The sequence below is a fragment of the Curcuma longa genome, chromosome 11, assembly GCF_044706935.1.
Source record: "Curcuma longa cultivar G26 ecotype Majalengka, Jawa Barat chromosome 11, ITB_CL_G26_1.1, whole genome shotgun sequence".
Classification (NCBI taxonomy): Eukaryota; Viridiplantae; Streptophyta; class Magnoliopsida; order Zingiberales; family Zingiberaceae; genus Curcuma; species Curcuma longa.
In genome coordinates, this window is record NC_133871.1 from 13,584,904 (window position 1) to 13,597,822 (window position 12,919).

At 38.8% G+C, this 12,919-nt stretch overlaps 3 protein-coding genes across 3 annotated transcripts; 2 read left to right on the forward strand and 1 right to left on the reverse strand.

The window, feature by feature from the left end:
* Positions 1 to 38: 38 nt before the first annotated feature.
* LOC141841137 (putative membrane protein At3g27390) lies at positions 39 to 3,103 on the reverse strand. The gene is made up of 10 exons (XM_074729263.1): positions 2,993 to 3,103; positions 2,634 to 2,742; positions 2,296 to 2,488; positions 2,006 to 2,142; positions 1,471 to 1,759; positions 1,298 to 1,404; positions 1,048 to 1,216; positions 783 to 978; positions 468 to 708; positions 39 to 315 (listed from the first exon to the last, which is right to left on the reverse strand). Exons 1-10 carry the CDS (start codon positions 3,084 to 3,086, stop codon positions 129 to 131), a joined length of 1,722 nt encoding a protein of 573 aa, XP_074585364.1. The 5' UTR covers positions 3,087 to 3,103; the 3' UTR covers positions 39 to 128.
* A 1,510-nt stretch (positions 3,104 to 4,613) lies between these two features.
* Positions 4,614 to 11,769, forward strand: LOC141838286 (putative WD repeat-containing protein C2A9.03). The gene is made up of 11 exons (XM_074725719.1): positions 4,614 to 4,617; positions 4,728 to 4,823; positions 5,867 to 6,017; positions 6,580 to 6,747; positions 6,842 to 6,928; positions 7,654 to 7,788; positions 7,934 to 8,044; positions 10,221 to 10,312; positions 10,390 to 10,495; positions 10,742 to 10,828; positions 11,083 to 11,769. The coding sequence occupies exons 3-11, from the start codon at positions 5,880 to 5,882 to the stop codon at positions 11,494 to 11,496; spliced, it is 1,338 nt and encodes a 445-aa protein (XP_074581820.1). The 5' UTR covers positions 4,614 to 4,617; positions 4,728 to 4,823; positions 5,867 to 5,879; the 3' UTR covers positions 11,497 to 11,769.
* Positions 11,770 to 12,190: 421 nt separating this feature from the next.
* On the forward strand, positions 12,191 to 12,651 carry LOC141837797 (arabinogalactan protein 23-like). The gene has a single exon (XM_074725166.1). The coding sequence runs from the start codon at positions 12,369 to 12,371 to the stop codon at positions 12,546 to 12,548; it is 180 nt and encodes a 59-aa protein (XP_074581267.1). The 5' UTR covers positions 12,191 to 12,368; the 3' UTR covers positions 12,549 to 12,651.
* Positions 12,652 to 12,919: the final 268 nt, after the last annotated feature.

A 12,919-nucleotide genomic window follows, 5' to 3' on the forward strand; every position in this document is an offset into this window, starting at 1 on the left:
ATACGTCATCATCGTCAATCTTGCTCTACGGTCAGAATCTTGTCTGTGATTAAACTTGGAGACAAAATAAACATTAATACATTCCACTCGAGTGATCGAATTTCCAAACAAAATCCTCTGGCGCACTGTTAAACATCGAGGCTGTTTGATTTCATCAGGTTTTTGTTTCTCCTTTTCCAGCTGCTGCTGACTTCTCCAATCTTGCTGCCAAAAGCACCAGTTTGTATTGCCTCCAGATACAAGGATTTTATTAGACTATTGAACCTGCGACGAAAACTTGGAATTCTGGACAAGTTTGCGACGATCCCTTGAAGCCTGCAAAGGTCAACCAAATGAAAATTTTCTGAGCTAGAGTAATCACTAATGGACGAAGAAAAGAAGAGTATTGTTTTGGTAGTCAAAACAGTTTTAGTATTGTTTTGGTTTTACCAAAGATTGGACTGAATCATGAAAAGCAGTGGCAATACCTTCTCAATATCGCCTGCAACTGAGCTCTTCTTACATTGTCATCTGATGGAAAACCAACTTCATCCCAATCCTCCGGCTTCTCATATTTTCCTATCAGTATCAACTTCCTTAAGCAAGCTTCTTCGTTCTCTTTCAATTGAAGTTTTCTTATTTGTTCCTTGATGATCAGGAGTGGTCCTAGAATCCAATCAAACACCTTGTCCCTTGGCCAGTTAAAATTAGTAAGCTCCACTTCATCAGCTGAAGAATTCAAAGAGATATAAATCGATATTAAAGGTAGATAGGAATAATGCAAAGAAGTGAGTTTCTCATACATATCCGAAGGCCATGTGTGTCGGATTTCGCGGATTGTAGCAGGCACTGGAGAATACACCATGAAGGTAATCTTATGCTTAACTTCTTGCATTTCCGTTTGACAATGCATTCTTCTATATCTTCTACTGTGATCAGACCCTCTCCGAGTAGTATCCTTCCATTGATCTCACAAGACATGAAGAGCCAATCCCATATCTGTAAGAACATCTTCGGTTATTTTTGTGCAAGAGCATATATTCATATGGAGCATCAGAGATGGCTAACTTGAATAGGTTTCAGTTGCTGTATTGTTTCCTTCATTGTTGATCTTTGAGCGGCTAACTTTGTTGTATTAGAGGTTGATGGAACTTTCCCATTTGGGGCCTTGTTCTTCTCAACCTCTTCTTTGTTCTCAAGAAGTTCTTGATCAGCATTTGATTTTCGATACTTGGGCCTGATCAAGGCTAGAACAAATGTAATATTCATGAGATAATTAGCTCTACAATTTCAAGCATGGGGCAAGAAAGTATGATACCTTGGAAAGCATGATCCTTCTCTTAGATAAAGTAGGTCATTGGTGTACTCATCAAACATTGAGATCACAGACACAATATAAGCAATTCCCATGCGAAAAGAGTCCTCCTAAAGGTGTAGAACAAATGAGACAGTGAAAAGTGAAGAGACATGTTATGTCCCAAGCATACATACCTGATGAACAACAATGCCCCCATAAAATCCTAGAAGGAAGCTGCACAGAAATGCAGTGATTACTGCCCCGATGACGGCGACTGGCCATAATAGTATAGCTAAACCAGCAAAGGGCACACAAACTGTCTCCAGAAAAGGTCCTTCCCTTCCAATTAAGTCATGAAATAGGCGTTGCCAGCCCTTGATCAGCATGTAGGGACTCTTGCACAGTGCAACGATACTGATCATAGGCACATCAACTAGGATACCGATAAGAGAAACCAGCAAACAACTTGGTAGCTTTGTCAACCTAGCAGTACAAAAGCAAAATGGCTGAAACTTCATATAACTAGTTCACCTTATACTAAATCGGCAAAGAAAGAACAATGTTCTATAGTGTTGGCTAATGTGGGAGCTATAGGTCTTCCAAAAAATATTAGATTCGGACAGAATCTACAAACTTAGATAGCATTAGTTCAGGAGCTTAAAAGATACAAAATAATTTGTAAAGTGATACCACAATTCTACATGCAACTGAAGGAGTAATAACTCATACTTGGCATCTATTGGTTTCTCCCCAGCTCCAAGGTTTTCAATGAGGTCATCCATATATGAGAAGTAGGAGTGGAAGCAAAAATCTGTGAAGTCCACCACCAACGTACAAGCTCCCTTGATAGTGTCTACACATCCATCCTGCCAAGGCATCATGTCATGTTTACATGCATGTTTTGTCATTTCATCGAGTTCAATGACCATTTGCATATCTTGACATGTGCAATTGAAGAAACAGATGTACTATTCAGCTGTGAGGTTGCATCACCATCGGCAATGCTTCATGAAACTTACAGCAAAACAATGATAAAGCTTGTCAACCACTTGTTCTCCAGCAGCCTCAAATGTTGCAATTAGAGGAGCAAAGAATCCATAGCCTATTCCAACTAGAAGGCTCCCCAGAACGCCTAATGCTGGCCACAAAAGTAATGGAAATGGCAACACAACCAATGAGAACATTTTTAGAACAAGCCCAAGCTTTGCAGTCCTGCAAGGGGAAAAAGGTGAAGGCGAGACTGCAGTTTATCCTTAAAAACCAAAACCAGGCCAAAATTTCAAACCAAACAGTCTCCATCTTCCACATCCCTACTAATTCAAAATCAAGGATGTAAAGAGAACGTAAGAGGCTTTACTTCAGCACGCAGTAATAAGTCCAGATGAAATGTGCTGGCCACATGCCGATCACCACAGCCGAATTCCCAACTAAAACTATAGAAGTCACAACAGGGCCGATTATAGCAGCTGCGGGAACATAACCACCATTAAATGTATGATTCCGCAGAATATTTCAATTACTGCTAACTGCTAAGCAAGGACATATTAAGTGAGCAAGAAACGCAAAAAAAGATAAAAACTTTTTAAGATTTTCCCTTGACTAAATACTTCACAGAATCACAGTGATATAAACAAAAAAATATAACTCCATAAGCTTTTATAGTGTTACTAGCGGTTCAACGTCAATAAAACAAACACCTTGTCTGCGCCTGCATACCTTTGATGATGCCAAGGACCAAGAGCAAGAAAAAGAACGGAAGGAAGGCAACGAAACTCCAGAGTGAAGCCAAGAAGCCTTTGGGAACATCCATTTGTTATTAATGCAGAGAAAGATCAGAGGATCGATGGGAGAAGCGGTTGAAGATGAAATAAAGAGAAACGGAAGGAAAAGGAGATTGCTTTACGTGGTTCGATAGTGGTACGTGTCTATCACACTGGGAAGGATTCCCGGTGAGTCAGGCTTTGTCTCGATGCTTCGTAACAGTTACGATAAGGGCACGTTCAGTTACAGTTTGAACTCTATTTTATAAATTAAATATCTTCAATTATTTCACGTGACGCTGCTTCTTAGATTCGCTGTCCACGTGGCATATTATCAGAATCTAAGAAAAATCCTGAAAGCCTCGGCAATTACTTTCAATGCGAACGTGATCAACAACCACCTCGCCGTTCTGTTAATGTCACTCATATCACACATCTCGATCGAATTAAAGCCAATGACCCTCGTCCCCTAATCATTCATGGCATGCACGCCTCGTCACCGTCTGAAGTCTGAACCCTATCCACATCTTCAAGTACTTCAATCGCCGGCGGCCTTTTCATGGCACGCCTTTCCTATAAAGTCCGGGCAAAGAAGAGTGTGCCAGGGCGCGACGTGGAATGGAAGGGATGGACGCCCGAGGATTCTGGGGGGAAGCCATGTACTGCCTCATCATCGCGTGGCTCTGCATCATCTCCTGGATCATATTCTCCGGCGTCGACGACGGCAGCAGGAAGTGCCGGCGGAGCCGCCGCTTCGTCGGAGCGACCGCTTCTGCGACAGAGACTGTGACGGAGGCTACGGAGTGTGCAGTGCTTGCTGTTGAGCAGCCAAGAGGAGATCGACTTTATCTGTAATCAATTCTGCAATCAGCAGGATTTGTGTCGCGGATATATCGTGAGAATAAAGAAGTACCGCACGAAATTTCATTAAACAAACCATAGAATTACTGGATAGAAAATCTGAACAATAATAAGTTGGCAATCCAAAATTCAAATAGCAGAGACATGGTCGTCGACTCGTCGTCGCAAGCAAAACAATGCATTAACCGCAGAATACAAACCGGGAGGCGGGGAAGAGGATTCCGGCGACGGAAAGGAGGCAAAATGGTAACGGCGTACGTTCCGCGAGCGGCAGCCACTTAACCTCCATGCTCGAGCTCTTCATCCGCTTCGATCCTTTTTTGTGGCTCCTTCGAAATCAGCGCCTTTCATCGGCAGCGCCAGCCCGTCGTTGCGCTCCCTCAGCTCGCCGCCGGGGAGCCACCAGCAAACTGTTAATTATATACGTTTAAAAAACTATAATTAACGCATATTTTCCATTTATTATTTTCTATGCAGTATCATAATTATCAAAAGCAAATTTTAAAATAATTAGAGATATTATCTTTAAGTTAATATTATATGACAAATAAAAAAATGTATTAATTAAATAAAAATGTCGCTTATAATACATATCTATAATTATCAATTAAATATACTTAATTATTTGTTAGACAAAAAACTTGTTAAGAAGGCGCATAAATAAATAAAAATAACTTTTTGGGAAAATTGCTAAGAATCAATTCAGAGAATGATATTTCCGTAAATATAACGCCGATTATTTTCTGTATTTATATCCAGTCGCATTCCACATTATTTGCACAAAAAAATTTTTCAAACAAGGCCCTTAACCCTAATCCGATCCCTTTTAGGTCCCAGAATTCGCTCGATTTCTGCCGCAAGGCGTCCGATTATTGGGACATCATCGTTGCGATCGAGATCCGAAGGCTTCCTGAACCCTATCACAGGTGCATACCAAATTGCCAATTATGAAAAATAAAGTTTTTTCCCCGCAATTCTTCGCCTGTCATGATTTCACCTGTCACGATTAGTTCTTTGCGAAAGTCTAGGTGTTCCTTCTTATTGTTTCTTTGTCGACGGATCTCGTTTAAGGTTTTTACGGGGTTTTTAAAAATCCCTTTTCTTTTGGGTTGAATGCATTTTTGTATGTTATTGGATAATTTGATTTCATTTGGCTAGAAGTTTTGGTTTTTTAGGCTTGTTCTTGTCAGTTACAGTCTGATTATGTAGAAAGTTTTTGCCTTGATTATTCATCTCGACTTCCTGTAGACACTGTTGTTTCCCATTCTCCTTTCTCGTCCTTTGTCTTTCTTTTTCCTTCTTTAATTCTTTCTCTCTTCTCCTCTTCCTGTTTGCAGCACTGCCATCTCCAACATCACCATCTCCTCCTTTCCGAGACAAAACCAACGTATGCCACTCATCTCCTTCCCCATCTCTCTATTCTTTTTCACTCCCTTATGGGCTAAAAGGGAAGGTGGGGCAGGTTAGGAAAATGGGTCTTGTCCAAATACTTATTTGGATCAGGCATCACATTTTGATACAATTATACAACCCTATGAAAAAAAAAATCTGTTTGTTGTTAGCAAACATAAACATGCAGTTGTTACTTCTGAAGCTTCCCTTTTAGGCCACTATATTTTGTTTTTATTATTCTTATAACTGCTTTAATGATGCATGTACTTCTGCTTACTCTACGAATGTAGTGTTTCCAAAATCAAAGGTACCAGTTACTTTGGTTAGAGTAAACTACAAAATTAATTGCTAATTTGAGCTCTTAATAAGTAGGGTGTTATGTGATAATCATGCTCTTAGACAATTTATCTTCAGATAAAATAATAGGAATAGAGCGCATAACTTTGCATATGCTGAAATTACCGCCCTGATTCTGAAAGTACCACCCTGTTTAAGTATGTGTGAGTATATGAATGAATGAACAATGCATTTCAAAGTTAACTCAAAGAGTATGTTAAATTCTCTTTATCTTTGGCAGTGGCATATTCTCCATGCAAAATTACCAGTTTGATGATATGGATGAAATGGTGGAAAATTCTGAAATGGGAGATAGAGAAGATATGTATGAAGAATTTTATGTTGGAGCGCTAGGCAATTCAGACTCTGATGGTGAAGATTCTGACCCGTTGGTATGTTGTGTTTACTGCTGCACCCTTTCTTATCTTCAACAGGACTGTATCATTTGTAATATTATCATTCTATTTTTAGTTTTTATCTAGGATAGATTATGAAAATCACCAATCGATGACCTAAGCTGAAAAAGTTTGAGGGCTGCTTTAGGCCCTTGCTAGTCAATATTAAAATCTAAACCTAAGATTGATATTAAGTTATTAACTGTAATGGAGGGTTAAGATTCATTAGCCAACCCCAAATGTTTGGGACTTAGATGGGCCAATGATGATAATGATGGTGGTGGTGAGTATTGATGGATTTAGAGTAGAGAGAAGGTGCAAGAAGTAGAGGGAGATTAAACAAGACTAAAAAGACTTAATTGGCTTGAATATTATTAGCGATGTATCTTGCTTAGACCTTGATGAATGGATAAGATCCATGTAGCAGACTTGAAATAGTTGGGAAAATTTCAGGTTGATGGTGGTTCTCTTTATAGTTGTAGTTTGGATTGTTATCCAAACTATTCTTTATTTCTCTAGTAATCAATTGTTCACAACTTACCTTTCTTTTGAATTTCAGAATGAAAGAGAAATTGATATTTCCTCTTCTCAAGCAAGGAAAGGAAAAGATATCCAAGGAATACCATGGGGTACGCTAAACATCACACGTGAGAGCTACAGACGAACCAGGCTGGAACAATACAAAAACTATGAGAATGTACAAAATTCTGGGGAAGCATCAGAAAAGGCATGAAGCTTATATGAAAGAGTGGCTCGATTTTAACTTTCCTCATTACTTATACATTTTTTATCATAAACTTATTTGCCCATTGATCATACAGGAATGCAAAGCAACCCAGAAAGGTGGCATGTATTACGAGTTTCAGAGAAATACAAGATCTGTCAAATCAACCATCCTTCATTTCCAGGTGAGCATCAATTCCATCACTTTCTGGGTTTGTCAATGATGATTTCCTATCATTTCACCACCCGTGGTGCCTGTAGATTCTACTAATTTAGCCAATTTTTTGTGTTATGCTAACCTTAAGGCTTCAATTAGAATTATGCAAACTTTGTCTTCAGTGGTACATGTCAGGAAGTAATCCATAAATTATGAACCAATTGTATTCATTAATATGTTCTTATTGTTTGTCCAAGCTATTTATTTTTCTAGTTTAGGACAATGCTTTAGGACAAAAACTCATTGTATCTAATCTTAATGTAGCTATCAATTTCTCCTCACAAAAGAATGATGATATTTGATGGTTTTGATTGGTTGAACTGTCTTTGAAGACTTAGGAATTTATTTGGTATCTTACTGTATATCCATGGCAAGTTCCATTTGTTTGCATGGGAGCTAATTTCCATGATACTAGAAGATTTTGGATGACCTTTTTGTTTTCATATCTGAATTGAAAAACCTAAATTATGTGGAATATTTACAAATTTGTATCAAAATTTTGCCACTGACAAGTTGAATATGACCTTACATATTCATTCCTCAGTTATTTTGTGGATTTTTGAAACTTATAATTCATCCTATTCAACCATTCATTCCCAAAGCTGTCTCAATCATTCGGAGTCCAAATTCTGTTTTTTGATGGACATAGATATGAAACATTAGACATACCTGGATTGATATTTTAATTTTCAGTTGAGAAATTTGGTCTGGGCTACATCAAAGCATGATGTCTACCTAATGTCACATGATGCTGTGCTTCATTGGTCTGCTCTAAATGGCAAGGAATATGAAGTTATCAATGTCTCGGGGCACATAGCTCCATTTGAGGTGTGTTCAAGGAATCTGTTTACTTGACTATTGCTTATGATTGAGTTATCAATTGTGATCTGCGTCCTTTTGGGCTTCTGTCCTTCTGATATATGGAATACTTTTTGACATTTGTCTTTCATAAATGCCATGTCTTTTTCTGCAGAAACACCCTGGAAGTTTGTTAGAAGGATTTTCACATACTCAAGTTAGTACACTAGCTGTGAAAGATAATATGCTTGTAGCAGGAGGATTCCAAGGAGAACTTATATGTAAGGTAATTTCTTTCTGGTTGTCAGCTTACATTTGAAACAATTTGTCATACCATAGATGTGGTTGATCAACAAGCTCGTTGCGTCATTCTGCAACAAGTGGTCAATTAACCGGTCTGTCAAGACAACACTTCTCCATTAGTATACATGTTTTATGGTTAAGCAATAGGTGATTGTCCCATGGGTGATGTTGTAAAGGAAAGCTGGAAAAGAAATAATCGAAGTATGTATATGGTAAAAAAATTAAGATTTTCATAAAAGAATTTCTATTTGATTGATCTCAATGAACTCAACATGGAAGAAATTAGGATAATACTAAAGTATCACTTTACGACTAATATTGGGTTGCCTCCATGGCAAGATAACCATGACTTTGTATGTAGCCTTTTTTTCTCTTGAGGAAAGGTCCTCATTTGCCGTAGTAATCTTCATCTTCATCTTACAAGTCCCAATGATACAACATAGAGCCATGTACCTGGCAATCTCTGGCATGAGAAGAGAGGGACTAAAGGAGAGAGGAATTTTTAAATGAATAAAAATGCCTAAAACCAAGGTTTGACATTTGTTGTTGAATTCCAAAAAATCTTGTCAAGTACCAAGTTGTGAATTTCATCATCAGTGATTGTGACTTCATGAGCTACAATAGGTAGGCATTGTTTGTATGTCAATTATGTTGTTGATTTTTGGAAATGAGGATTGGGGGGGGGGGGGGGGGGGGGGGGGGGGGGGGGGGTTACTGGCACTGAAGTTGAAAGAGTATAAGCTGTTGAAAATTTAGCAGATAAAGATAGATGTTTGAATGCCCCTTGTTAAGGTAGCAAATCTTCTATATGTAAAGTGGGTTGATGTCTAAATCAATTGGCACTTGAGCAAATACTCATTAGAACCATTTTTATTGCCATGCCAAATGGAGCACTCTTATTGAGAAGACCAGGGGATTCTAACTCATCAAGAACATCACTTGAGACATAAATAACCATAAAGGTTCCTTGACACTAAGTAGAGTTGAAATGTTGACCTGAAAGGTTGGATTACCAAAAAAGAAAACAAACCTGAAATTAGAACCTTAACTTTTGAAAAAAAAATCCTAACCATTTTTCAGTTCAGTTTTTTTTTTATAATTTTTTTTTTGTGGGATTTTTCAGTGATATGTGTTATAAGATATATGTTAAGGTATGTAAGATATGTGGGATTCTTTAGTGGTATAAAGGGTAGCTCAGTGCATGAAGTTTCCGTCAATGCGGGATCTTTGGAAATGATAGAACCACATTGGGCCTATTGTATGCAGTCTTACCTTGTATTACAAGAGGCTATTTTCACGATTTGAAACCATGACCTCAAGGTTACACTGCAACAATTTTACCGTTACGCCAAGGCTCCCTTCGGGATTCTTCGGTGATATATGTGCTTCAAAAGTTGAAACCCACCTAAAACCCTAAAAACCCAATTTTGCAACAAAAAAAACAGAAATTTAGACCCAAACCTAAATTCGCAAATACTTAAAACCTAAACCTGAATTGAAACCTGAAAAAAATCATCTTTTTTGGATTTTTTTTCTGGCATATTGTGATTTTTTAGGTGTATTGTTTTGTCCATAATCAAAGATGACCAATAGGTTCTATCAGTTAAAAGAGTTGAAATCTATCAAATTAGAAGATGTTAAGATTAGAGGGAGACCAAAGAAAACAATAATTGATGTAATAAAAATATTATTTAATCAATTTGAATATTACTAGTAATATAACATTGCACATAATTGATGAAGGGATATTGATGTGGTTGACATCACGGCCTAATGATGATGATGGTCTTACCCATTGAAGCTAATTGTTCAAGGAACCAAATTTAAGTTAGAATTTGACATCCTTTGATTAGCTTGATATTATTCTTTAGTGTCCATATAAAAGTGCTTTGATTATATTTTTATGCGCTTGTTATTCTAATCAATGAACTTCTGCTAATATATTCTCTGTGTTTTCTCCTTTGTGTTTATTTGTTCTTATTTACCCTTGAATTTGTGAGTGAATTTTTTCTGTATGTGCTTATTTCTAGCTAATGTGATGTCCATAGGTATTATAAGAACTGGTTGTTTCAATTTATCTGTCCTTCCATCTGTTACTTATAAGTGTGGTATGATGAAGTCAATATTACCTCAAATTCTTTTCCTTCAAATTGAAACAGTTTTTAGATCGGGAAGGAATTAGCTTTTGCTGCAGAACAACATATGATGACAATGCAATTACTAATGCCCTGGAAATTTTTGAAAGTTGCAGGTAATATGTAATTACTGATTTTCCTAAAAATATCTAGCTGCCTGCTTGATTTTCTCACTGATCTATGATCTATCCAGTGGGGCTGTTCACTTCATGTCTTCTAATAATGACTGTGGAGTACGAGATTTTGACATGGAGAAGTTTCAACTTTGCAGCCATTTCAGCTTTCCATGGCCTGTGAACGTAAGATATAATGCATTTCCTGCTGAGTTAATGTAGTTTCTAGTCACATTAATGTGCATCCCATATTATGTCAGTCTGAATTTCTGCTTGTAGTGGCACCGCTTCGTTGAGAAAGGAAACTCAACTCAATCAGTTGTAGCGGCAGCCTACTGGGATTTTGATCTTGGCCATTTGTTTGTTTTGCATACAAAATGCTATTTTTTTTAGTTACATATGCTTACATCTGCAATTCTGTTCTTGTTGCAGCATGCATCAATTAGTCCTGACGGAAAGCTTCTTGTCATTGTTGGAGATGATCCTGATTGCATGTTGGTGGATTCTCACACAGGAAAGGTTTGTATTGTCCAAAATATCTATCTTGGTAAGAACTGTACTAGGGATGAAACAATCAGAACAGTTATTGAGAATCTAAAGAATTTTACATCTGTTCTATCTTTTTTTAAAATAATGATTTGAGAATGTTCGTTTTTAGTTGTCATAGTGATGAAATGCCCCGTAGTAGTTTAACAAAGCTATACCAGGAGGTTAGGCTTTTGAAATTCAAGTAAAGCTTGAGTGAATAATTGCATAAATTCTGGTTCTTGCAGACTGTCCATACCTTGAAAGGTCACCTTGACTACTCCTTTGCATCGGCATGGAATCCTGATGGTTGCACATTTGCCACTGGTAACCAGGACAAGACTTGCCGCATTTGGGACACCAGGAACCTCTCCAGTTCCGTGACTGCATTGAGAGGCAATCTAGGCGCTATCCGGTCGATCCGATTCACGTCCGATGGCCAATTTCTGGCAATGGCAGAACCTGCGGATTTTGTTCATATCTACGAAGTGGGAACCGGGTACAACAAACGTCAGGAGCTGGACTTCTTTGGTGAAATCTCGGGCATATCTTTCAGTCCTGACACAGAAGCACTTTTTGTTGGTGTATTTGATAGAACTTATGGTAGCCTTTTGCAGTACTGCCGCACACGAAACTACTCTTACCTTGATGCAATGCTTTGACTTCAGATTAGTAAGCATGCATAATTAGTGTGACCATCTGTTCTTGGCAATGGTGCTGATGGCTTTGCTGTTCTTCATGCCAGTGCGAAGTCAAACAGATGTAGCTCTTTTCTTTGAAAGAGTGTGTTTTTGACAGAGTCTAAGAGTCTTGTTTTAAGTTAATTCGGGTCATGGTTGACTTGGGAATGTATAGATAGCTAGGAGTTTTACTCTTCATTCTTGCTGATGTTCTTGTTTGGCCTCTATAAATGTAAAAAAGTGACTGATTCTCCAGTATTGTGTTAGTGTGTAAAAAATGACCAAATTTGATGAAATCTTGTACGATGAAACACTTCCTGTCACAATATTATGTTTATAACTCGTCTAATCTTTTGAGAATTTCATTAAGCAAGCTGAGTTTGGATTGAAGTTAAGTAGTAGATCATGAATCCATAAGCTATTTCACATAAGAAAAAGTGTTTCCTCCCTTTTTATTATAAATTGAATATCTGATATATTTATTTAGCGTATATAGCCATCTCCGAGGAGGGCGGCAAAGGCGCGTCCATTCCAAACATCTGGCGCAACGCCCGACAAGATCACAAGAAAAACTCTCAAATTCAACGCCATTTCCAAATGGAGAAGCAGCCAAAGTCAACCATGGTGGGGATCCATCCGTTCCTCCTCCTTCCACGCCCTCCCTCACAACGCAGAGCACTTCCTTGACCACGGATCATGCAGGGCGTCTTGGGATCCCCGAATCCCCCTATAAATTTTGCTCCTTTCCCCTCGCTCCATCCTCAGGCCTGCAGCTGCGAAAGAGCGAAGGAAGAAATCGTCGCAAGTTTCGATCTTTCTCATCTCTGTCCTCCCGTTCGAGCTCGATTCCGACGATGGAGATGAGGAAGATCGCCTGCGCCGCCCTCGTCGCTGCCGCCGCCGCCACCACCGCCCTCGCGGCCGAGGCCCCGGCGCCCGGCCCCGCCGTTAGCGCCTCCTTCGCCGTCACCCCCGCCGTCGGGGCCGCCATCGGCGCCTCCCTCCTCTCCTTCTTCGCGTTCTGCCTGCAGTAACCTCGACGAGGAAGAGGCCTGATGGGGCTTAATAATCGGGCATGTCGTTGATGTTCTTTGTCTCTGTTCTTTGCTTCCTGTGTGTCAACTTCCATGAATTTTGAGAATGTGAAAGATCTGATTATTTTTCCAAAATTACAGGATAAACAAATGAATTCACTATAAACAAATTATACAAAAATTAACAACAATTACTGAAATGATTGGAACGAAACTTCAAATCCATATCACTCATTCAGCGTTTACTGAAGGCTAAATTTTCGTACCGAATTAGAGAATGGAAGAAGATCTGTGCGGCCGGCGTTGTAGCCAATGAAATAGTGCCATTCATGAGTGCGGGCGGCGGAGTAGGTTTTTTTGCTCCATAAATT